The sequence below is a fragment of the Narcine bancroftii genome, chromosome 3 (assembly GCF_036971445.1).
Source record: "Narcine bancroftii isolate sNarBan1 chromosome 3, sNarBan1.hap1, whole genome shotgun sequence".
NCBI classification, from domain to species: Eukaryota; Metazoa; Chordata; class Chondrichthyes; order Torpediniformes; family Narcinidae; genus Narcine; species Narcine bancroftii.
In genome coordinates this window covers 299,529,708-299,557,221 of record NC_091471.1, presented here as the reverse complement: position 1 = coordinate 299,557,221, position 27,514 = coordinate 299,529,708, and the positions used below count along the sequence as shown (strand labels likewise).

The window sequence follows — 27,514 nt, the reverse complement described above, 5'->3', positions numbered from 1 at the left end:
AGGACACTTTTTTAAAAATATATTTTTAAAATTTTTCACACCATGAACCATCTCAACCAAAATATGTACAAACATTTCTCATTAAATTTACACAGTTGTCTTTTCTTCCCTTTTTTCCCCTTTCCCTCCCTCCCCTCTACCCACCCCCCTCCAAAACCCATAAATATTCAACATATACAATACAATAAAACCATAAAACAATATTTTCACACAAAGGAAAATAAACAAGAAAAATGCATCATCTATTTATTACACACTGAATCTAGTCGTTTTGTCTTCTTATCATTTCCATTCTCATTTTAGGGGATGGAGGTCGTAGGCAAGCTCTCTCTGATATGTTCCATGTTTGGTTCCCAAATTTGTTCAAACATTGTGACTTGATTTTTTTAAATTATATGTTATTTTTTCCAATGGAATACATTTATTCATTTTCATTTCCTGCATTGATTTAACCATAAATTTGGCTACTTTATTAATAATTTTTACTTGTCTTTTGTCCAGTTTTATCCAACATTGGGTCAAAATTAAGGTTAAAATCCCCTATCAATATATTTCCTTATGTGTCTGCAATCTTCAAAAAAATATCCTGCATAAACTTTTGATCCTCCTTGTTAGGCGTATATATATTGAGCAAATTCCAAAATTCTGAGTATATCTGACACTTTATCATTGCATACCTCCCTGCCGGATCTATTATTTCCTCATCTGTTTTGATTGGTACATTTTTGTTAACTAGTATGGCTACTCCTCTAGCTTTTGAATTATAGGATGCTGCCGTTACGTGTCCTATCCAGTCTCTCTTTAGTTTGTTATGTTCCGCTTCAGTTAGATGCATTTCCTGCACAAATGCCTTATCTATTTTTCCCTTCTTCAATAAATTTAGTAGCATTTCCTCTTAATTTGGTTATGTATTCCATTAATGTTTATAGTCATATAGTTCAACATGGCCATCTTATATCTTGCATACACCTCTTTGCCACCTCCATCCCCCTTTTCCCCATTTTCATCTCTTAGTTTTCTCTTATTACAATTAATGTACCACATTTAAGACATAAAGTACCTCACGGTTCCCACATCCACTAATTCCTTAACCCCAGAAGCTCCCCCACCTCTGAGTTGCCCCATATCCCTTGCCGGGCAACTACAACTCCCCTTTTCATTTGGATTGCGATCTTGTTCGCAGCGTCAACTGATTTTGCAGTGACGGTTATTCCCCCTCTACCCAGCCCTCTCCAGAAAACACTTTAAAAAAACACATAAAGCTCTCTCACCTCTTTTTTTCTCCCTTACTCCCTTCCTTCCCTTCTCTTTTCCCTCTTTAGTTCTTTATGTATACATTGTTTTTACATTTTTATATATACTTTATCACCGTTTTTCATTCTTGTTTCATCTCTTCATCTCTTCTCCTGTCCTACAAATGTTCTGCGAATTCTTGCGCTTTCTCTGGATCCGAGAACAGCCTGTTTTGCTCCCCGGGTATAAATATTTTAAGCGTGGCTTGATGCCTTAATATGAATTAGTAACCTTTTTTCCATAAAGTTGATTTCGATATATTAATTTCCTTCCTCCTCTTTAAGAATTCAAAACTTATGGCTGGGTAAAAAAAATATTTTTTGACCCTTGTATTCCAATGGTTTATTATCTTCTCTAATTTTATTCCTTGCCCGTTCCAGTATATTTTCTCATGTCGTGTATCTCAAAAATTTTACTAAGATGAATCTTGGTTTTTGATGTGTCTGTGGTTTTGTAGCTAATGCTCTTTTCCATTTCTTCCTGCATTTCTGACATTCCCAGGACCTTCGGGATCCATCCTGTTATAAATTCCTTCATGTCTGTGCCTTCTTCACCCTCCTTCAGGCCCACTATTTTTATGTTGTTTCGCCTACTATAATTTTCCAACATATCAATTTTCTGAGATAACTCTTGTCTCTCTTTAATTTTTTTTGTCACTTTCTTCTAATGTTTCTCTTGTCATTTACTTCCATTTCTACAGCCGTTTCCCACTCTTCCACGTTCTCTACTCTTTTCCCTATTTCTGTCATTACCAGTTCTAACCTTTGCTTTTAATCTTCTGTTCTTTTCATTTTCCTTTTAATTTTATTAAACTAATGACAATCATTCTTTTAGTGATCTCATTTGTTCTTCAAAAGACTATCTACATTCTGTTCATCAGTTTTACCTTTTATTTCTCTGTGAAGATCTTGGTCTTCTTCTGCGTCTGTATCTTTGTTTGTGTCTTCTTCTTCTCTTCTTTGTGTCTGTATCTCTTCTGTTTTTTTCCCGATGAGTTGCTTGTATCTCTTTGTCAGGCCTCTTCTTGCTGGGCCTGCCCAGTTGTGCTTCCTGACGTTTGTCGTCTTGTCAGTCTTCCCTCCATCCATTTTCCAAGTCTGTTTCGTCGCTCCCTCTTCTGCTGTCTTCCTTGTCCTCCATCTGAGAGCCCTGGTGTCGGGCGTCCCTCAGCTGCTCGCTCTGTGACAGCTCACTCCTCTGCTGAGCCCCCCCTCCCGCTGGTGTTCTCTTTCACCTTTGATTGCACACTTTTGTTTGGCTCCGAGAGCCATTTATGTAGTGCACCGGCTGGTGGGTCGCGACTCCGCAGGGCAGGCACTGACCTCGAGGGTCGGGTGCTCCTCGTCACCACAGCCTCCTGTTCCTTCATGCAGGTAAGGCCTTCTTCTTTCTTCTCCGGTGACTTTTTTACTATTTTTTTTCCAGTTGTTCTTACTTTCTCTTTCTTGGAAGCCATCTTCTTTCTCTTCTCTGTATCTTTATCTTCTATTTCTTATATTCTATTTTTGTAATGCTTTGCTTTTTCCTAACTTTTTTTCCTATTTTCCTGGAGAGGGCTGGTTTCTGAGGACACCTTTAGGGTAAACTGGAATTTTAGACAAACATTTGAATGCTCCACTGCAATTTTATTTTGATGGGATTTAACTCTTTCAGCTGGTATATAAATGCTTTTCTTTCTGTTTCCCTTGAAGCTATCAGCTAATTACCAATTTGTGCAACATATTTCTATTCTGAGGCAGTGGCTTTGGCATTGTGCGGCTACAATCATAAATACAGATCTCTTTGATAAACTTTGATTGTAGAGCACACTGGCAACTTGTATTTCAGTTTGCTTTCATGTTATGAGGTAGAGTTCTCATTAAAACAATAGAAAGCTCCATCAAAATTTGACACATTCTCCCCATAGTCATTCATATCAGAAGCAAAGTGTGTTTGGTATTCTAAGCCAAGTCCATCACAAATACGAATAATGTTTCTATGTTTCTACTTCCTACCTCCTGCACAGATTGCAGTGCACTTGGACCATGGAAAATAGTGCCATGCATAATTGGTTAGCGAGTCATCACTAACTGTGCGTGTGATGGGTGCATTAAATTTGTAATGGATACCCTGATTTTCCTCTTGTACCAGCACCTAGATTAAAAAAAAATTGAAAACAAGATTAGGTACCAGAATGCCACACTCAAATATATCAGAATACACTGTATATATTTAATAGAAATAAATAATTATATATGGCCTAATTGTGATCGTTCATGAAAGAGCATTGATGAATACAGAAGAGCAGAAAGATTTAGGAGTAACGGTACATCGTTCCCTGAAGGTAGAAACTCACGTGAATAGGGTGGTGAAGAAGGCTTTTAGTATGCTGGCCTTTATCAATCATTGCATGGAATATAGGAGTTGGGAGGTGATGTTGAGATTGTATAAGACGTTGGTGCGGCCTAATTTGGAGTTCTGTGTGCAGTTCTGGTCGCCTAATTATAGGAAGGATATAAACAGAGTGGAGAGAGTGCAGAGAAGGCTTACCAGAATGTTACCTGGGTTTAAGCATCTAGAGTATAGGGAGAGATTGGACAGATTAGGTCTTTATTCTTTGGAGCGTAGAAGGTTGAGAGGGGATTTGATAGAAGTATTTAAGATTATGAAAGGGATAGACAGAGTGGATGTGGATAGACTATTTCCGTTAAGAGGAGGAAAGATTAAAACAAGAGGACATGAGTTAAGAATTAAGGGGCAGAGGTTTAGAGGTAACATGAGGGGGAACTTCTTTACTCAGAGAGTGGTAGCCGTGTGGAATGAGCTTCCGGGAGAAATAGTGGCGGCGGAGTCAATTGTATTATTTAAGAAAAGGTTGGACAGGTATATGGATGAGAAGAAGATGGAGGGTTATGGGCATTGTGCAGGGAGGTGGGACTAGAAAGGGGTGTTTGGTTCGGTGCGGACTAGAAGGGCCTAATGGCCTGTTTCCGTGCTGTAATTGTTATGTTATAGTGAAACATTGATTTTAAATTAACCAGTGCAATTTGGGGTGCATTTTGTTTTAATTTCCTGACTGGATCCAAAATGGAAAATCCATTCCAATCTTCATACTTGACCAAACATTATTTTTCTGTAAATAACTGCAAGGTTGATATAAATGGGAACAATAAGTTGTATTAAGAAACACTTGAAATGATCAAGTTTTACTGCATGGAAACAGGCCCTACAGCCCAACTTGTCCATGGCAAGCAGTGGGGTTCCTGTAATGTTCCAATGAGGAAAATACCGGGCAAGAGGCCACACCACTCTTACCTGTTAAAATCTCTGCAAGCCACAGAGTGGCCTATCGGAAAAATGTGAACCAGTCACTGACAACAAATTGTGGAATAACTTTTACCTGTAAGTGGCACTGTACTTATCAGGAATGAGCAGGCAGCTGGATGTGGGGACTCGAGATAAGTATCCACAGGAACCCTTCCCCTGAACAATGGAAACAAGTAGCGAGGCTACACGGGCAGTTACATGATTGTCGACCAATCATCTCTCTGAAGAGACTTTTTCTTTCTTTTTTTTCCAAAACATGATAATGGAGCATGCTGACTCTTTGCTTACCTTTGAATAGCATGCAAAAAAGCTTTTCACTGCATATTTTTATGTGACAATAATAAATGAATTTAAATCTAATAGTCATCTTTAATTAAACTGTTCCAAAGCATCATCCAAACCACAAATGAAAGGATTGATTACCATAAGATAAAGACTGGCATTTGTCGGTCCCAATGCTTCCAGACACTCAGGTTCATCATCTGGTCTCTTATATTGGAACACAGTCCCAGCAATATCGAACTGCTGCGGTGTATCAATGGACCAGCCACCATTAATAAAGTATTCTTCACCATCAGACTTCAGTGCTTAAAAAGAAACTTAAAATTATTTTGAAAAGATCTAAATAATCCAAGTTTTATACAATCTCTTATTTAGTTCAAGTGTATTGTCTTAAACCTTCCAAAGCACAGTACTGCGTACATTAGAAAAACCGTCTTCTCAGGGACAGCCAGCATGACTTTGTGAGGGGCAGGTCATGCTTCACAGACCTAATTGAGTATTTTTTAAGGAAATGACAAAAAATTGATTAAGGGATGGCAGATGTGATTTATATGGATTTTAGTAAGGCATTTGACAAGGTCCCCCATGGTAGATTCATTCAGAAAGTCATGAGGCATGGGATCCATGCAATCTTTTCTGTGTGGATTCAGAATCAGCTTGCCTGCAGAAACCAGAGGGTAGTAGTAAATGGAATGTATTCTGACTGAAGGTCAGTGACAAGTGGAATTCCTCAGGGGTCTGTTCCAGGACTCCTGCTCTTTGTGATTTTTATACACCGCCAGGTTGATGAAGTGGAAGGATAGGTCAGTAAGTTTGCTGAAAACATGAAGGTTGGAAGTGCGGATAGTGCAAAAGATTGTTGTAGGCTACAACAGAATATAGACAGGACCCAGAGTTGGGAGAAATGGCAGATGGAATTCAATCCAGAAAAGTGTGCAGTGATGGATTTTGGAAGATCAAACTTAAAAGTGGAGTACATGGTTAATGGCAGGATTCTTAACAGCGTGGAAGAACAGAGGAACCTTTGGTCCAAATCTTTAGATCTCTCAAGGTTGCCATGCAGGTTTATTAGGTAGTTGATAAGGATTATGGTATGCGACCTTCATTAATTAGGGGATTGAATTCAAGAGGCGTGAGATAATGTCGCAGCTTGATAAAATTCTGGCAAGACCACACTTGGAATACTATGTTCAATTCTGATTACCTCATTACAGGGAAGGGTGTGGAAGCTTTGAAGAGTGTGCAAAGATTTGCAGGATGTTGCCTGGATTGGAGAACATGTCTTATGAGACAAGGTTAACAGAGCTAGGTCTTTTCTCTTTGGAGCAAAGAAGGATGTAGAGGCATAGGTAGGGTGGACAGCCAGTATCTTTTTCCCAGGATGACAGTAGAAAATACCAGAGGACATCTGTTTCATGTGAGGGGAGGAAAATTTAGGGGAGGTGTCAGGATTTTTCTTTTACAGAGTAGGGCAGTGGTTCTTAATCTTTTTCTTTCAACTTCAATACCACTAAGTATTCCCTATGCCATCGGTGCTCTGTGACTAGTAAGAGATTGCTTAAGGTGGTATGTGGGTGGAAATAAAAAGTTTGAAAACCACTGTTTTAATACCTCATTGACTCGTTATGTGCACGGTTTCAGAACTCCAAAGGAAATGGGCCAATGACAATTTTTCTCAAGCAAAGTATTTCATTAACAATTTGGATCAGAGCAGTGATTCTCAACCATCCCTTCCCACTCACAACCACCTTAAGCAATCCCTTACCAATCAGAGAACACCGATGGCATAGGGATTACTTAAAGTGGTATGTGAGCGGAAAGAAAAAGGTTGAGAACCTCTGGAGTAGTGCGTACATGGAATGAATTGGAGGGGTGATGGTTAGAACAATAGGGACATAAAATACACTTTGACAGGCACATGGATGCAAGAAAAAGAGGGCACGAGGTAGGAAAGGATAAGATTTTTGAGTAGGTTTATATAGGTTGGCATAACATCATGGGGTGAAGAGTCTGTATTGTGCTAAAATGTTATGACTGGAAAATCACAGTTTATATCTCATCATTCCTCTATTTATCTTCCTCCAGCTCTAGGATAGGGGCCAACATTTCCCTGCTATCTGGCCTAAATGTGAACTTAGTGAAAGCATACTGCATACATTTTGCCTATGTCAGGCTTGGTCTTTTTTTCCCCCTTTTGATATGTTCTATTTTATTTTTCATGATTGTGCTTTGGAACTTAAACATATGATAATTTTTATAACTTTTTTCTGGTCTAGTAGCACACTTTTTTTTTAATTGTTAAAAAAAATCAATAAAATATTTTTAAAAAAAGGGCTTTGGTCTATGTCAGACATTCTTCATGGAGTTTGATTCAGTCTTCATTTAACATTTATGAACTTTCCTGTTTGGAAATCATATTTAAATTATATAAAATTTAATATATCTCTATATTTGAAGAATAAAAAATGAAACAAGTGGAAAACCTGTGATAATTATAACTGGAGTTTTTCAAGTAATTTCATGAAACATTAGGAAGATCATTACCAAGCAGCTGTGACTTGCCAAGAACCATTTCACTAAAGGAGTTTGTATTTTGTGACAGAATATTCCATTGACATTCAAGAAGTTTACTTGATTGGTACCCCATCTACTTTCTCCACCACCTGAGGAATTACCTTCCTTAGAAGGATTGCAACAGATCAAGAGGGTGGAAAACTGCCACCCTCTTGAAGAGTAGGTAGTGATGGTCAGTAAATAATGGCCTTGTGAGCAGCAACCACATTCCACGGATTAAAAAATAACAAAAAAATGAGAATATAACAAAAATATTAAAACCAATAGTCCTTGAAAAGATGGGACAGTTTTGAGGTTAGGCCTCAATGTACTTTAACATAGACCATTCTACAAAATATGGAATGCATTAAGAAAGGAGTAAAAGTAATAGAACCATAGAGCACTACATCACAGAAAACAGGCCATTTGGCCCTTCTATTCTGTGCCAAAATATTATTCCACTTGTCCCACTGATCTGAACTCAGTCCATAACCCTCCATACATGTCCCATCCACATATCTATCCAATTTATTCTCAAAGCCTAAGAGTGAGCCCACATTTACCATGACAGATGGCAGCTTGTTCTGCGCTCCCACCACTCTCTGAGTGAAGAAGTTCCCCTTTCACTCTAAAGCCATGTCTTCTCACGTTTGTCTCTCCTAATCTAAGTGGAAAGAGCCTACTCACATTAATTCTGTCTATACCCCATATAATTTTGTAAATGTCTACCAAATCTCCCCTCATTCTTCCATGCTCCAAAATCTTCTCTGCACTCTTTCTATCTTATTGTTATCTGTCCTGTAGTTAGGTGACCAAAACTGCACACAATACTCCAAATTTGGCCTCACCAATGTCTTATACCACCTTACCATAATATCCTAACTCCTATACTCAATGATTTATGAAGGCCAATATGCCAAAAGCTTTCTTTACAACCCTATCCACCTATGATGCCTCTTTCAGGGAATTATGTATCTGTATTCCCAGATCCCTTTGTTCCTCCGCTCTCCACAGTGCCCTACTATTTACTGTGCATGTCCTACCTTGGTTTGTCCTTCCAAAATGCAACACCTCACACTTGTCTGCATTAAATTCCATCTGCCATCTTCTGACCTATTTTTTCAGTTGGTCCATATCCCTCTGCAAGATTTGAAAACCTTCCTCGCTGTTCACGCCTCCAATCTTAGCATTATCAGCAAACCCGCTGATCCAATTAACCACATTATCATCCATATCATTGATATAGACAACAAACAGGCCTTCAGTCTGAGAAGCAATTATCCATTACCATTCTATCTTCTCCCATTCAGCTAATTTCAAATCCAATTTACAACCTCTCCATGGATACCTTATGTCTGAACCAACTCACATAACATCTACAGCTTTCCCTTCATCTATTTTCTAGTCAAAAAACTACACACAAAACCATGCTGATTATCCTTAATCAGCCCTTGGCTGTTCAATGTAGCCATTGCTTTATTAGCATTATTTCAGTACATGGTGGGCCAACCTCCCTCATTTAACCCAACACAAGTTTCAGGACTAAAACTCTCTTGCCTGTGACCTAACTCAAAATGCATTGTTTACCTTATCAAGCTTGTGCTAGATAATCTAAATTGATGCAATTAAGAGATGTTTTGATTATAACTCTGCTTCCTCTTTGCTTTTCCAGCCCTACGATCATCCCAAATTATCTTAATTTTTGCCTCTCGAATGCCTCCGTTCACTTGTTTCATTATGCCTAATGTGTTAAGTTGTTGCCCAATAAAGTTATTTGTATAACTTTCCTTCTTAAGAAGCTCCATAGAAAAACCTTCAGCTTTGAAGAGCATTTGTTCCTCTGATTTAATATTTTCATTTTGTTGCCAATATATTTTTTAAGAGCTTTGGAATATTGTTCCACATTGATGGAGGAACATAAATACAAGATGTTGTTATTGAGCAAGATGATAGAGGAAACAAAGGAAAACTCTATTTATTAGTTATTGGCCAAACTGGTTATTAGAATCTACTGAGGGAAGTAGGCAACAGAGGAGTTCAGCATAGGACAGAGCTTTCAGCCCACATGATCTAGCACTTACAATACCCTGGTTTTCAAGTGCTCATCCAGGTGGTTTAAGTATTGTGAGTACCTGCTTTCACCATTTTCTAAGCCAGTGCATTCTAGGTTGCAATCAGTTTCTGGGAAATAATTCTTCCTCAGATCTCTCTGAAACCCCTTACTACTCATCCTAAACCTAAGCACTTTAGTTTTAAAGTCCTCTATATTGGGGAAAAGTTTGTACTATAAAGTGCATCTATACTCATATGTCTCTCATAACTTTGTGCATCTCTTCAGGTACCCTCATAGCATCTTCTACTCCAAGGAAAATGAACCCTGCTTCTCCAGTTTCTCCTCATAACTAAAACATTACATCCATGCAACATCTAGGTAAATCTCCTCTGCACTTCTCCATTCTTACAATAATCTTCCTATATTGCCGTATCAGAAATGACACAGTAAACCAACAGTGGCCAAGCCAATGTTTCATTAAGATGTATTGAGACTCTGTGCTCTTGTACACTATACCCCGTGCTAATGAAGGTAAACATCCTGCCTTTTCAGTTAAAAATAATAACTTCCATGGGTAGAAAATTTGGTAGTTCAACTCGTACACAGAAAACCCTGGTCACGATTTTTTAATTTAGTGACTGTACTTACCAAGGTAATTCTGAGATACATTTAGTTCTTTAATTTCAATGTGTACTGATCCTTGAGGAATATGGATAACTTCAACGTAACCTGAAAGAAATACATGGTTACAAAAATAATCTAAAGCAGTATTTGACAATAAAAAAACATTTCTGAGTATAGTTATTTAAATAAAAATGTTTAGGTAACTGACAGTTGAAACAAGGGCTTCCTCTTATTTCAGTACTTTTGATTTCTTACACCAATCATCCAATGACTTGTATTTCCATACTTCTTTCACACAAGATGGAACATAAACATGAACCAAAAAGCACTGAGCTGCATCTTGCAGTACAGCTGAACAAATCTGTTTGTCTTCCAAAACAAACTCTGTGGATAGAATTTCTTTTGGAAGACAACTGTTCACACCTTCATGAGAGAACTCACACTGGTGGATAACCACCTAATATCTGCTCTCTGAAAAGACCAAGGCACAAAGGAAGGAGTGCCTAAGATATTATTGGAGCTTTGGAGCATCATATTTACTCAAAGTTTATTTCAGATCATCTTTTTGTTAGGATTTCACTTTAAATCAGGCCCTGTTATGGTTGTCAGGTTTAATCCTGTTTGTGCTACTTCTTGCCTGAGATAAAAAGTTGTAGGTTCATGTCCCTTTCCAGAAGATTAATCAGAAAAATCCATTCTCCTGGCACTCAAATGCAACATTAAAGAAAGCTGCATTGTTAGATGTGGCAACTTCCAGATGAGAAACTAAAAAGCGATATCTTTTGTTGCAGAGCCTTAAAATTATAGAAATGGGACTTTTGACCTACCATGTCTATGCCAACCATCTTGCCTGTCACCTTGAATTTAATTTCCCGACACAAGGTCTGTATTCTTCTGTGCCTTGGCTATTTAATTTCCTGTTCAACTGTCTCTTAAATGTGCTGATGGTACTTAACTCCACCATGTCTCTGGCAGTGAGTTCAACGTATCAACCACTCCTTGGTTAAAAACAAAATTTTCAAATCTCCATAAATCACCTACTGCCACTTTTAATCTTTGCCCTGCCTTAATCAAAAACTCAAATAAGCCAGTGAGACATAATTTCCCCAGTACAAATCCATGCTGAATATTGCTGATCAGTCCCTCCATCCTGATGAACCCATCAGAGACACACTCTCTTCTCCTTCCTCCTATTAAGGAGAAGAATTAAGAGTGTGGAAGCATGAATCAACAGGCTTAAAGACAGTTTCTTTCCTGCAGCTATCAGAGTCCTAAATGATCTTAATAACTGTTCTCATGCTGCCCTTGCTTAGTGATAACTTAATCTTCCCTATCATAGAAATCCAATATTCTTTAAATTATGCTCTATATATAGCTGGACATAATCTTATAGATAACCTGCTGGCTCTTTTGTAAAAGCACCCTTCCAAGTTTTTTTTTGTGACAAACTTGCAACTTACCAAAATCCTTGGGATTTTCCCCAGTAGTTTCCCCAATCACTGACAGAAGGCTCATCAGCCTGCAGATACTTGGCTTAAACTTGCTGTCCTTCTCAAATAAAGGAACATCAACCATCCTCTAGTCTCCTGACTCCTCACATTAAGCTAATTAAGAACCAAAAATCTCCATCAGGATCCCAGCTGTCTCCTCCCTAGCTTCCCACAGCAACCAAGTATAGATCTCATCTGGGCTTGGGGAACTATTATCTAAAATCTTGTTAATACTGATGTGTTCCAGATTATCCACAAACTCCTCCCTGAACTCACCATCTTCCATAAGCTTCGAGGCCGGCGGGGGGCAGGGCGCCTATCTCAGTGCCGGTGTCGACCAGGAAACGTCAACCTGACAAGGAGTCTTAAACGCAGAGAAGACTATCACGTGGGCCAATTGCTGCAGCCATCAACGACAGATGGCCAGGGCGTTTCCCAGAAACCTGCAAGGTGGGCAGCATCGACGAGCTTCCGCACCCCATTGCAGATGATGATAGCAGAAGTGGCCCAGGTAATTGACTTGACTCTGCTAGTCGAGGCTTAGCAGTCAGCTGTGCGTAGGGCATGCTGACCTGGTCTACGATGGTACTGATATCCCTCTTCACTCTCTAGAGCATGTCCGTCCAGACCATGATGGTCCGGGGGTTGGTGAAGTGTCTGTCCATGAGCAAGAGTCGGATATCCTTGGGTAGTTGCTCCAGAAAGATCTGCTCGGAAAGCAGGTAAGGCTTGCGACCCTCAGTCAGAGCGAACATTCAGCTCATTAGGGTGGATGGGGTCCTGTACCCCAATTAGTCCATGTGTAGCAATCAGGCAGTGTGCTCATGCGGAGAGAGCCTGAAAGTACGGGTTAACAGCACTTTGAGGACCACACATTTGCCTTGCTCTGGAGGCTGCCATAGGAAGTCTACAACCCTTGCTGTTCTGTCTTGATCGAATGCACCCACGACGTAGAAGTAGTGAATGTCATCAGTGGTGATATGCTGGAGCGGGAACTGAGCCTCAGCCTGCTCCAACCACGTGTTGCTTCGACGTGCAAAACATTAGGAGCCCGAGTACGACCATGTGGATGGTCGCTGGCTCCGCCTGGTCACTGTCATGTTTATATGGGCACCGTGTCATCGGAGCACCGACCTGGGATTGGCCAGTGTTCCCACCACTGCTGACTGTCTTCCTGCCACGTGGGAAGTCATCTGAGACGAAAGCCCACCCGGTCTCCACATTCATCAGCCATTTTGTGGGCTAGTCCATTTCTCCATGTGTGGGTCATTGCAGGCGCATCAATTTTTTTCCAATGATGGAACAACTCTTAAGCCTGATAAGCTGGAGATGGACCCACAATCAACAGAATTCTCAGACTGCTTTCAACTTTGGCTATGCTGCTTTGAGGTCTTCCTGCAAAATTCTTCCGGAATCATGGCATTAGAGGCAAATAAACTACACCTACTCTTCTCCAGGGTTGGACATAGAGTGTTCCCGATGATCAAGGACACCGCAATATACAGGGATGCAATGGACATATTCAAGGACTAGGTCAGTGAGAAAATCAACGAAGTATAAGCCAGGTACATGCTGACCACCTGCAGACAGCAACTGGGTGAATTGAGCGACGAGTTCCTCAGGACCTTATGGGGACTCGCACGAGAGTGCAAATTCCAGCCAGTGCCGGCCACTGATCCGGGACGCCTATGTAGCAGGCATCAGGTCGGTCTATGTGTGCCAGAGGCTACTCAAGTAGAGTAAGTTGGACTTAAAGATAAAATCGTTGGAGATCGCCCTCCATAACAATGGAAGCTTACTCAGCGAATGGCACAGGGTCCACAGGGGGACAACATCCTGTGACACGGGTTTACAAGTCAGCAGTCCGCTACCGCATCTGACGAGCGAGCCCACCACGGCCATGGTCTCCCAGGAACACTAAAAGTGCTACTTTTGTGGCCAACCAAAGCAGAAAGAAGGGACACTACACGAAGGTACGCTGATCACACTACCTTCCAGCCACAGTGCTGTTGTGTGCACAGCATGGGGGGGGGGGGGGCACCATTATCTTTTGGAGACGACCATGCTGTAACATAGGGGCTGCTATTTAGGATGCCATCAACTTCAGGGGATAATCATGCCACCACATGGGCACTGCCATTATGCTCCCAGACTATGAGTCAGCACGGATCAGACTGGATCAAAAGAGACCACATCAACTCCCTCCGGCCGGGGAGGAGTCACGTGATGGAGTAGTGGCTGGACGGTGAACTCCAGCCCTCTCCAGAAAAGTCGGGAAAAACAAAGGAAAACACAAAGGCACAGAAATAAAAGTTAAAGAAAAGTGAGTATAAAGGTGGAAAGAAGATGGCGACAAAAAAAGAAAAATCGAATTCAACGGTAAGAAGAGAGGAAGAGAAGACAACGGAAGAAGAAGGAGAAGGCCTTACCTGTTCGAAGAGGCCCGCGGTTGAGAGAGAAACCCGCTCCCTCAGGTTGGTAGAAAGTGGACTACAAAAATGGCTCGATGAGCCGAGTAAAAGTGCGCAACCGCGCATGAAAAAAAACACACCGACGGGAGGGGGAACCAGCTGGGGAGTCGATCTCCACAGCCGGCAACGACAGCTGCAGAACACCTGCAGCAAGAAGAGAACACAAAAGACAATAGAAACAAGAAAGAAGAGAAGAAAAGGGCAACAAAGAAACAACAGATGGCCAACCCAGAGGAAGAAGAAGAGGAAGAGGAAGAGTACAGTGAAATAGAAGAAAAGAAAGGCAAGATAAAGGAGGTACTTTCTCTTATTAAGGGATACATGGAGTCATTTAAAGAATGGCAAACACAGGAATTTAATGATTTAAGAAAAAGAATAAACAACACAGAAGAGAAAATGAATAAAATAGAGATGACCTTAACAGAAATGGGAAAGAAAATGGACAAGATGGAAGAGCGGGCAGTAGCAGCAGAAATGGAGGTAGAAGACTTAAAAAAGAAATTGGAGGAATCTAATAAAAAAGCTATAGAGACACAAGAACTGTTAGCTCAAAAAATAGATATAATGTAAAATTATAACAGAAGAAATAACATAAAGATAGTGGGCCTTAAGATGAAGAAGGCAAGAATATGAGAGAGTTTATAAAAGATTGGATCCCTAGGATCCTAGGATGTCCAGAACTACAGCAAGAAATGGAAATAGAAAGGGCACATAGAGCATTGGCCTTTAAACCACAACCACAACAAAAACCAAGATCTATTTTAGTAAAATTCCTAAGATATACTACAAGAGAAAAGGTACTGGAGAAGACAATGGGAAAAGTAAGAGAGGGCAACAAGCCACTGGAGTATAAAGGGCAAAAAATCTTCATTTATCCAGATATAAGTTTTGAACTCCTAAAGAAGAGAAAGGAGTTCAATACACCAAAGGCGATTTTATGGAAGAAAGGGTATAAATTTATACTAAAGCATCCAGCGGTATTGAAAATATTTATTCCAGGACAACAAAACAGACTATTCTCGGATCCAGAAGAAGCACGAAAATTTGCAGAACAATTACAAAATAGACTGAGGGATGAAGACGTGTAATGAGAGTAAAAATGATCACGATTGATATGTATGTGGGTAAAGAGGTATAAGAGTGAATAGATATAATGTGCATACGTGAATGTATCTGTACTTAGAGGAAAATATAGATAGTATAGACAAGAATTAATAAGGGAAGGTAATGGAGTAGAGAGAATAAGGAGGGAATTAAAAGAGTGACCTTTGTTACATATGAAAAGTGAAATCTTTTCTGGGGGGGGCTGGGTGGGGGGGAATAGCGGTCACTGCAAAATCAGTTGACGCTTGCGAGTGAATTCGCAAACCCAAATGGAGAGGGGAGATGTGGTTGTCCGACAAGGGATAAAGGACAACTCAGGAGGGGAAGGGGAGATTGGGGCTAAAGAAGATATAAATAGGAGAATAAGGAAAATGTTTGATGTTGTAGGAATGTTGTCTTATAAAGGGTTTAAAATAAGAAAACAGAAATGGAAAAGGAGGAAAGGTAATGATGGAAAAACGGAAAGAGAAGATAAACAAAGTATGAAATGGCTACGCTAAACTATATGACTTTAAATATTAATGGAATACATAACCAAATTAAAAGGAAGAAACTACTAAATTTACTGAAAAAAGAAAAAATTGATATAGCATTTGTCCAAGAAACACACTTGGAGCACAAGAAATTAAAGAGAGATTGGGTAGGACATGTAACAGCAGCATCGTATAATTCAAAAGCAAGAGGAGTGGCTATATTAATTAGTAAAAATGTGTCATTTAAAATAGAAGAGGAAATAATAGATCCAGCAGGGAGATATGTTATGATAAAATGTCAGATATATTCGGAGTTTTGGAATCTACTTAATGTATATTCACCTAACGAAGAAGATCAAAAGTTTATGCAAGATATCTTTTTGAAGGTAGCTAATACGCAAGGGAACATACTAATAGGAGGGGATTTCAACCTGAATTTGGATTCAAATATGGATAAAACTGGGAAAAAAATTAACAGAAAGAACAAAGTAACCAAATTTATAATTAAATCAATGCAAGAAATGAAACTTTTGGATATATGGAGGAAACAAAACCCAAAAGAAAAGGAATATTCATACTACTCGGCTAGACATAAAACATACTCAAGAATAGACCTATTTTTGTTATCAGCTCGTATGCAAGATAGAGTAAGAAAAACAGAATATAAAGCTAGAATACTATCGGACCATTCACCCTTAATATTTACAGTAAAGCTAGAGGACATCCCTCCAAGAATGTATAGATGGAGATTAAACCCCATGCTACTTAAAAGGCAGGATTTTAGAGAATTTATTGAAAAACAATTAAAAATGTATTTTGAAGTAAATACAGAATCAGTGGAAGATAAGTTTATACTATGGGATGCAATGAAAGCATTCATTAGAGGGCAAATAATAAGTTATGTAACCAAGATGAAGAAGGACTATAATCAGGAAACAGAGCAGTTGGAAAGGGAAATAGTAAATATAGAAAAAAAATTAGGAATGAAGGAAGATACAACTAAAAGAAGAGAATTGGCGGATAACAAAATAAAATATGAAACATTACAAACATATAAGGTAGAGAAGAATATAATGAAGACAAAACAGAAATATTATGAACTAGGTGAAAAAACGCACAAAATCCTAGCATGGCAGCTTAAGACAGAACAAGCTAAGAAAATGGTATTGGCATCAAGGAAAAAAGACAAACAAATTACATATAATCCAAAAGAAATTAAGGAAAACTTTAGAGAATTCTATGAACAATTATACCGAACTGAAAACGAAGGGAAAGAAGGGAAGATAGATGAATTTTTGACTAAAATTGAACTACCAAAACTACAAATAGAGGAACAAAATAAATTAACAGAACTATTTGGAACAGTAGAAATACAAGAGATAATAAAAAAATTACCAAATAATAAGACACCAGGAGAGGATGGATTTCCAATAGAATTCTACAAAACATTTAAAGACTTATTAATTCCGCCCCTCCTGGATGTAATCAACCAGATTGATGAAACACAAAGCTTACCAGATTCATGTAAAACAGCAGTAATTACAGTAATACTAAAACAAGGGAAAGATCCACTCTCACCAGCGTCATATAGACCAATATCTTTGCTAAACACAGATTATAAGATAATAGCTAAACTATTAGCAAACAGATTAGCAGAACAGGTACCGAAAATGGTAAATTTAGACCAAACTGGATTTATCAAAAAAAGACGCACAACAGACAATATTTGTAAATTTATTAACTTAATTCATGCAGTAGAAGGAAATAAAGCACCTGCAGTAGCAGTTGCTTTAGACGCAGAGAAGGCCTTCGACAGAGTAGAATGGAATTATTTGTTCAAAGTATTGCAAAAATTCAGTTTACCGGAGAAGTATATTAATTGGATTAAAGCATTATATAAGGGACCGTTAGCGAAAGTGACAGTAAATGGACATGTATCAAAGCAATTTAACTTAAGCAGGTCAACGCGGCAGGGATGCCCACTATCACCTTTATTGTTTGTGTTAGCTATAGAACCACTAGCAGAATTGATAAGAATAGATAATAATATAAAAGGAATAAAAATAAAAGACAAGGAATATAAAATCAGTCTATTTGCGGATGATGTTATAGTGTACTTAACAGAACCAGAACTATCAATAAAAGAATTATATAAGAAATTGAAGGAATATGGAGAAGTGTCGGGTTACAAGATAAACGTAAATAAAAGTGAAGCAATGCCCATGAATAATGCGGATTTCTCAAAATTTAAGAAGGAATCTCCATTTAGATGGCAAATGCAGGCAATAAGATACCTAGGTGTACAAATAAACAAAAATCTAGGCCAATTATATAAACTCAATTATTATCCACTAATGAAAAAATTACAGGACGATTTAGAGCATTGGAAAGATCTACCACTAACACTAATAGGAAGGATAAACTGTATTAAAATGAACATTTTTCCAAGGATATTATACTTATTTCAGGCATTGCCAATACAACTGACAGAAAAATTCTTCAAAGAGTTAAAGAAAATAATAAGGAAATTTTTATGGAGAGGGGGGAAACCGAGGATAGCACTAGATAAATTAACAGAATGGTATAAACAAGGAGGCTTACAATTGCCAAACTTTAAAAATTATTATAGAGCCGCACAATTAAGATACCTATCAGATTTTTATCAAACAAGGGAAAAACCAGACTGGACGAGATTAGAATTAGATAAAATAGGGGTAAAGATACCTGAACACATATTATATAAATGGGATGAAAAATTGGTACAACATAGAACTTCTCCAGTATTACATCATCTCCTCAATATTTGGAAGAAGATTCATGTAGAAAGAAATAAAACAAATTATCAATTACCAAAACTAATATTGACGCAAAATAAGTTACTCCCTTAAGAGAATGGGAAAAAAAAGGGATTAAAAGAATAGAAAATTGTTTTTCAGGAAGTAGATTCTTATCCTTTGAACAAATGAGAGATAAGTACAATATAACTGGAGATACAGCGCTGGCATATTACCAACTGAGATCCTACTTGAAGGATAAATTAGGAAGCAATTTGAGTTTGCCAGAATATGTGATTACAGATACAATGTTAATCAAAAGATTTATAACAAATATGTATATTAAACTGCAAGAAAAGGAGAATGAGGAACAAATGGTAAAACTAAACAAAAATGGGAACAAGATTTAAATATAAAGATAAAAAAGGAAACATGGGAGAAATTATGTTCTGGAACGATGAGAAATACAATAAATACGAGGCTACGTATGATACAATATAATTGGTTACACAGACTATACATTACACCTCAAAAGTTAAATAAATGGGACCCAACAGTATCTGATAGATGTTTTCGATGTAAAAAAAGAAATGGGAACAACAATTCATGCAATCTGGACATGAGAGAGTAGAAAAATTTTGGGAAGATCTCAATCAGATATTAAATAAAATAACAGAAAACAATATACCAAAGAATCCAGAGATCTTTCTCCTAAGTAACATAAAAAACAAAGAATTTGGAATTGATTTGGAGGATGCACAAAAAAGATTTGTTAAGATAGCTCTAGCCGTAGCAAAAAAATGTATTATGTCAACCTGGAAATTGGAAGATAATTTGAAAATACAACAATGCTATATAGAAATGAATAAATGTATTCCATTAGAAAAAATAACATATAGTTTAAGAAATAATATTGAAATATTCGAACAAATATGGGAGCCTTACATTAAATACAATAGCGAAAACCTACCGGGGACAAACATTACCTAAGTTGATGGAAGGAGAAGGAAAGAAAAGAATGGACTCAGTAGAATTTCTGGTGTATTTTTGTTGAATGACAACATTGTCTGACTGGTTTAATGTAACCTAGATTGTATACCTAAAATGGATGGGAGGGTGGGGTGGGGGGGTGGCTTGGGAGGAGGGAGGGGGGGAGAAAAAGTCACTGTATATGTGTGAAAAAGAAAAAGTGTGTATCATGGCTAATGTGATTTATGGTGTGAAAAATAAAAATTTTTAAAAAAAACAAAAAAAACTCCCTCCGGCCTATGATGGACATCTCGATTAATGATCAGGTGACAAGATGCCTTTTCGATAGCGGGAGCCCTGAGAGTTTTATCCACCCCAATCCCTTAAATCAAGGCCAGTAAGCTATAAATTCGCCCTTGCCTCAAAGCTCCACTCAGCTGAGATACGCAGCTACACCACCATGTCACTGACCGTGCAGGGCACAACTTATAAGGACTTTAAATTCTTCATCATGTCATAGCTCTGCACGCCAGTGCTGCTGGAGTTGGACTTTCAGTGCCACCTCAAGAGTGTTACAATGCAATGAGATGGTCCTCTCCCCCATTCATGGTTGGCAACCTGCAGTTTGTCAGCTGGCTGCTCTGCTCCCCCCCACCACGCTGCTAACCTACCACACGCCCCTCCACCGCCAGCTCAACTCTCCACGCATCAATCCCCCACCACTGGTTGTGGGCCTCACCCCCAACTATAAACCAGTCACAACAAAAAGCAGGCAATACAGTGAAGGGGACAGGGTATTAATTAAAGCGGAAGTGCAGTGACTCTTGAATGAGGGGATCATCGAGGCCAGTACCAGCTCATGGAGAGCTCAAATATCAGTGGTCAAGAGTGCGGGTAAACACAGAATGGTGATTGATTATAGCCAAACCATTAACTGCTATATGTAACTTGAATGAGTATCCCCTCCCTCACATTGTGGATATGGTCAATCAAATTGCCCAATATCACGTGTTCTCCACGATTGACCTGAAATCTGCCTACCACCAATTCCCCATCTGCCCAGAGGACTGTCAATACACTGCCTTCAAGGCAGATGGCCGCCTTTACCACTTCCTCAGGGTACCCTTCAGTGTTACCATCAGTCTTCTAGAGGAAAGTGGACCAAAATGACCTGTGCACCACTTTCCTGTCTGGATAATATTACGATCAGCAGGCCATGACACCAACCCCCAGAAACTCCTCACAACTGCCAAACATCTCAAACTAAAATACAACAGGGATAAATGTGTTTTCTGCACTACTCACCTGGCAATTCTTGGCTGTGTTGTGGACAATAAAGTAATTGGTCCTTACCCCATGCGTCCCCTGCTAGAGCTCCCCTCCCCCCCCCCCACCCCCCCACAGCCTCAGGGCCCTCAAAAGGTGACTGGGATTCCTTTCCTACTACACCCAGTGAGACCCTAATTATGTGAACAAAGCCCACCCACTCATCGTCCATATCCTTCTCCCTGACAAGAGAGGCCCAGGCAGCCTTTTGTCACTTAAAAGAAGACATCACTAAGGACGCAACACAAGCGATGGATGAATACGCCCCATTTTAGGTGGAGAGCAATGCCTCAGATTTCACCCTTGCCGCCACCATTAATCAGCCAGTTCGGTCTGTGGCCGCCTTCTCCCAAGGACTCGAAGTCCAAAACTCCTCCATCAATATCAAAAAATCTAGAGATCTTTCTTCTAAGTAATATAAGGCCAATATAATTGGTCTCAATTTGGATGGAGCACAAAAAAGATTTATTATGATAGCCTTAGCTATAGCAAATAAATATATTATGTCAACCTGGAAATCAGAAGATAGCCTGAGAATACAGCAATGGTACATAGAAATGAATAAATGTATTCCATTGGAAAAAATAACATAATATAAGAAATAACATCACAGTATTCAAACAAATTTGGGAACCATACATGGAACACAACAGAGAAGTCCTACCGCGGACCTCCACCACCTAAAATGACAGAATGAGAAGACGACGAAATTAACTGACCCAGTGTGTAAAAGTAGATGACAGAATTTTCTTGTTTATTTTCATTGTGTGATGACATCGTTTAATGGGTTTAATGTATCATATATGTTGAACATTTAGTGGGTGAGGAGGGGGAGGGAAGAGAGGGGGAAAAGGGGAGAAAATGACAGTGTATATTCAAGAGGGAAATGTTTATGTGTATTTTGGTCAGTATGGTTCAGAGTGTGAAAAATAAAAAATTTAAAAAAAATAGAAGGTGCTTCAGACAATAGCTGAGGCACTGTGGCACTGGAGGCATTACCTGACCGGCAGACACTTTAGCCTGCTTACAGACCAACAGGCCGTGACATTCATGTTTAACAACAGCGGGAGAGATAAAGAATGATAAAATTTTGAGCTGGAGGTTCGAACTCTCCACTTATAACTATGATATTCTGTATCGGCTGGGGAAGCTCAAGAAGCCCCCAGATGCCCTTTCCCAAGGGACATGTGCCAGTGCACAGATAGACTGCCTCAAAACCCTCCAAAATGACCCCTGCCACCCCAGTGTCACGAGATTTTTCATCAAATCGTGTAATCTGCCATACTCCATCGGGGATGTCAAAGACATAACTAGGGACTGTTGGGTCTGCACGGAGTGCAAACCGCACTTCCACTAACCGCACACGGCTTTTAGAACACCTGAGTATGGACTTCAAGGGCCCCTTTCCCTGCACTAACTGCAATGCGTATTTCCTTACAGTCATTGATGAGTCTTCACTTTTCCCCTTTGCCATCCCTTGCCTGGACATGACCATCATGGTCATTAGGGCACTACACAATTTGTTCACCCTGTTTGGGTACTTGTCATATGTCCACAGCGACCAGGGGTCCTTGTTCATGAGCAACAAGCTGCACCAATATTTGCTGGCCAGAGGTATCATCTCCAGCAGGACCACTAGTTTATAACCTCCAAAGGAATGGCCAAGTGGAGAGGGAGAATGCCATAGTGTGGAAGGCCATCCTCCTTGCCCTCAAGTCCAGAGGGCTGCCAATCTCTCAATGGCAGGAAGTCCTTCCTGAGGCACTCCATGCTATCAAGTTGCTGTTATGTACTACCACTTATGCTACTCTTCACGAACAAATTTTCTCCTTCCCCAGGAAATTTGTGTTGGGGACCACCCTGCCATCCTGGTTGATGTCCCCAGGCCCGGTCCTGCTGCAGAAACACACGAGGGGCCATATAACCGACTCACTGTTAAAAAGGATCCAACTCCTCCATGCGAACCCCCAATATGCATACATAGGACAATGTGTGTGGGGGCACTCAAGGAACATACCCAACAAACAGCCCTCCCACCTCCTTTTCCATGGAGACACACAACATCCCATCGCTCCCTAACCTCATCCCCGCTCCAGGTACTCTGGTTGAGTCACCACACCCAGCAGGTCAACACAGCACTGGAGGTCCAGGACTCAACAACTGCCCCAGCGACAGCACAGCAACCGGATCTCTGATAATCACAACGAAAGACCACGCTGCTAGACAGACTTAACCTGTAAGACTTTGTGCCCCACGTCACCCAACTGGACAAAAATAAAAAGGGGTGAATGTGGTGAATACTTATTTATCTGGCTTGGCCCTATCTGTGACTGGACCCGTATTAACCTTGTATAAAGGCTCCAACACCATAACCCCCTCCCCAGAAAGCCTGGGTATTAGCACAGGATGAACTTCAATTTTATTGTAAATAAAAGCCCATTGTTCTGTAACTCTTGTCGTTTGAGTTACTGAGTTTGAGAAAAGTTAGTCTGGCTAGTGCTGTTGATGTTAGATCAAATGCTTTCATTACTTATCTCTTACCCCCATGAGGATTGGATTCATTAAAAATTCCTTCTATGGTTTCACAAGTGCTTCCATCACCACCACAAACTCGACAGCGATCCTCCCTTACATCTGAACCTAGAGTATGATCACAGCCCACATGCTACACAGAAAGAACAAAATGTCAGATGATTATGTTGAAACAATTTTGTTTATATGTATATATTTTAGCCTAATTTCCAAATAATTCAAGGATTCTTTTTGTAGAAACTTCCAATTGCTTTAAAATGGTCTTTAATTCATTGGTTAAATAATGGGATGGTACAAACTTTTTATTTTTAAAATTATCTTACTGGATTCTCAATTGTAAATGCCTGAAAAGTAACTTCAGACCAACATGGATTTTGATCTTTGGACTGAAAGAAATACCTCACATAGGTTTGGTATTCAGAGGTGCAGTGGGCAAAATAAATGCACACCAATCATCAAGGTTCTGTTAAATAATTTACTAATTGTGAGACAGATTCACTCCATACCTTACATTCCCCATTGACACATATATCAAGGGAGTTTGAACGACACAAGGTACCATCCACTACAGCTGCAGCATGTTCAGTGTAGAAATTGAAGCCCACAGCCAGGCAGTTCAAAGCACAGGACTTTACACCACCTATATTTAAAATATGATTCTGAATTAATTTTACTTATGACATGAAGAAAGAAAAATCACTGGTTAAATCCCTCATTTTGTCTGATTGCTTTAATTTCAAGGGGTGCAAATTTGATCAACATTTGACTCCAGTCCAATTTAACTGTTCCTCAATAGCAGCATCAAATTGATGCAAGAAAGGTTGCTGCTATTTCAAAGCAACCAAGAATAAACTACCAATGGTTGCCACCTAATCAACGTCCACAAAAGTAAGTATAATTTTCCATCATATGGAAGCAGCACCATGTGCTATAATCCTAGCTGATTAGGATTCAGTCCAATGCCTAAAGTACTTATCCAGAGTTTAAGCCAAATCCACAGAGTAGAATCAGAGACATGTTTAAAAAATAAATCTGTAAATTTAAAAAGCTGGTGTTCATAAGAAGCAAATATGAACCATTATGTTCAAACAATGATTCTACTGAGCAACAGAGTAGATTTGATGACAGAATTATTCAGTCCTGCTTTAATTATTTATGTTCAACAATTATGCGATATCTTTAACTGAGTATCCACAAAATCAAAGCTACAGAATTTCAAAGATTTACAACCATCAATCCAAAGAATGTTTTCTCATTTCAATCTTAAAAAACTGACCTTTTTTTTTTAACTACAGAATAGTTTCTTTACCTCTAGGTTCTCAGCTCCTGGCAGCAATCAGAATCAGAATTTATTGTCATGTCAGAATTGTATATTGGGACTCTGTTGGATTGGAAGCAGTATATGTCAGTAAGCTCAGGATATTGAGTGAATGAGACTTGAAATGAGTTAAGAAACAGGTAGTAGAATTTGGATGTCTGTAAGTAGGGAAGAAGATGGGTGGGAGGCTGGCAAAGGGAATCTGGGAACAGTGAAGAGATAACAATCATCTTGTGAATTAGGCTTGCATCAAATTAAATTGAAAGCAAGGTCTTTAGTAGATTAATTGGCTTCTGTAATTGCCCTATGTAAATGAATGATGGAATCTGGGTGAAATGGAAGAAAAGGGGCAGAGAAAATTGTTGGGCAAATAGGATTGTTCCATGGGCTGGCATGGACTCGACAGACCAAATAGCCTCCGTCTACATCATAAAGAAACACAAAATGTAATTATTTCTTCACTGAGGAAGATCTTACCACCAATATATGGCTTCCAAGCATAATACTTCCCACGAAATGCAACATTATTAAATTCTTCGCATTGCTTTTCTCTAAAGTCTTGAGACCCTGGTGGACAATCCTGAATAAAATAAAAAGAAAACTAATGTTAAAAAGTAAACTAAAGAGTAGAGTCAAAAAATATTACTTGACACTTTGCTTAACTTTTCAAATTGTAATTGCTTCTACTTTATGAAGATTAGATAGTATTGCAAAATGTGATTTTCTGTATTGAACCAGAAAGTGTAAATATTTTCTTTCTTTCTTTAATTTGGGCATAACTTGCATATTTCTCAGAGTATAAAATTATCTTAAATCGAATGAAGGCTGTGTTGAATGTCATTATTGTCAGGCTTTTTTGAGAGATGGTCACTGAAATATGGGAGATGTCTATGTTTTCAAAGATTTTGTCATGAAGTTATATTTTTGAAAGGTAAGTTTGTACAGTGGGTGCAGTTTGGAAGAGTATTTGAAATGTCAACCTTCCCTTTACCTCAGCAGAAGCTGCCTGACCTGCTGAAGTCATCCAGCAGCTCATGTTTTTCTTTACAAAAGGACATTTTCTTATAGACATGTGCAAGGCCAATTCCTTCACAAGGCAATGACGACTTGGGACTTGGTCTTTAAACCTCAACCTGTCATCTACATACTTTAACTCAATGACTAAAGTTAGGGTGATCATGGTTATGGTGTGGATCTGATGTGGGGTGAATAGTTTCACATTTATTCAGCTGGAAACAGTTAAAATGTGATACAGTGATGTTGTGAGAAAGGTTGACAATTATGCCCCAGGGCTGATGCAACCTTGCTTGATTCCAATCTGCATTGAGGTTGGGTCTAATGTGGACCTGCCAACTTGGATGGTTTCATTCAGGTTTCCTTTCTTCCTCCTTTCTTAGTGACGTAGAATTGTAAAACTGTATAGCACAGAAACAAGCCTTGTGGCCCACCTCATCCATGCTGACCTTTTTGCCCATCTGTACATCCCATTGGCCCACAATAGGTCTGTATCCTTCTCTCCTTTGCTTACTTAAGTGCCCACCTCTCCCTCTCCATCTGTGTTGCCACTCTCAGGGCACAATAATCTTGAACCCTTAAGAACCCTCCGTTCATTAACATTCCAGAGAACCCTATAATTTAAAATGCATATCCTACGCCAATTTTCATTCCCAAAATACATCAGCTCGAACTTATTAGAATCAAATGTTATCTGCCAAAGCTCGGTGTCACTTTTCATCTTATTTATATCCGATGTAGCCTTAGAAAACCTTCTGCATTATTCAAGACACCTACAATAGTTCAAGGCAGCAGCTTAAGATTGCATTCTTAAAGGCTATAAATTCAGATGTAAATGCTAAAATGTCATTTATTAAGCTTCAATACAGATAATCCTTGCATATTTACATATTCCTTAAAATTGTTGACACGTTCATTGAAATTCATTATCAAACAGGTGTCATCCATTAAACTTATTCAACCTACCCCATAACAATAAAAGTACCTGGACAACATGCACCCATTTCCACGAGGAGGCCCCTTCTTGGCAAAGACAGACCCACAGGAAGAAATTATTTTCTACCCCATCACCTACATGCTTGACATCAGACTGCCAAAAAATATACCTGACTGAGTAATGTCATGGCAAGAGCTCATCAAGCAGATGGTGAAAATGTTTAAAAAAAATCAACATTGTCACACCTCAAGAAATCCTGAACAATCATTCAAAATGGAGAAAAGAGCACACACCCATTTCCTGATACCTCCAGCATCACCTTTAGCAAAACCTGTAGATCCCATATTGGCCTCATCATTTATTAGAGCTGTGAGCTATTCTGATCATGAGGGATTGTTTAAGAATATAGAGGCTTTTCAAACAAATCACAGGACATGCTGAGGAAATACATAGTAACAAGAAACTGGCAGGAGAAAAGTCACACAAGGCGGATTTGTCAAATTTTTGCTCAAAAGCTATACAGCTCAATTATCTCCTGCAAATTTGTTAACAGCTGCAAAGATTAACTTTACTGTTTCTTTACAAACCAATCTAGGCATGGCATCGTGGGCCACAAAATAAACTGAAGATGTATTGAATCCTGTGAAGTTAGTATAAAACACTACATAATCTTCTCCTTCTTTGGCTTGGCTTCGCGGACGAAGATTTATGGAGGGGGTAAATGCAGGCTCGTTTGTGGCTGACAAGTCCGATGCGGGACAGGCAGACACGGTTGCAGGGGAATATTGGTTGGGTGTTGGGTTTTTCCTCCTTTGCCTTTTGTCAGTGAGGTGGGCTCTGCGGTCCTCTCCAAAGGAGGCGATATCAGCCCACTGGCGGTGGTCAATGTGGCAGGCACCAAGAGATTTCTTTAGGCAGTCCTTGCACCTCCTCTTTGGTGCATAATATCTGCATGAAAGGCACAGTCATCAAGAAGTGCTTTGAGAGGCTGTTCA

General features: G+C 39.3%; 1 protein-coding gene across 2 annotated transcripts in view; it reads right to left on the bottom strand.

Annotated features, from left to right (window-relative positions):
• LOC138758974 (A disintegrin and metalloproteinase with thrombospondin motifs 6-like) overlaps positions 1 to 27,514 on the bottom strand; it is a 197,027-nt gene that overhangs the window by 18,631 nt on the left and 150,882 nt on the right. For both annotated transcript variants that reach the window (XM_069928667.1, XM_069928668.1), the window contains exons 15-20: positions 25,046 to 25,148; positions 23,757 to 23,890; positions 23,260 to 23,383; positions 10,136 to 10,216; positions 5,023 to 5,186; positions 3,288 to 3,426 (exon numbers count right to left, since the gene is read on the bottom strand). In XM_069928667.1, coding sequence (XP_069784768.1) covers positions 3,288 to 3,426; positions 5,023 to 5,186; positions 10,136 to 10,216; positions 23,260 to 23,383; positions 23,757 to 23,890; positions 25,046 to 25,148 — 745 coding nt within the window. The remainder of the gene's footprint in view (positions 1 to 3,287; positions 3,427 to 5,022; positions 5,187 to 10,135; positions 10,217 to 23,259; positions 23,384 to 23,756; positions 23,891 to 25,045; positions 25,149 to 27,514) is intronic.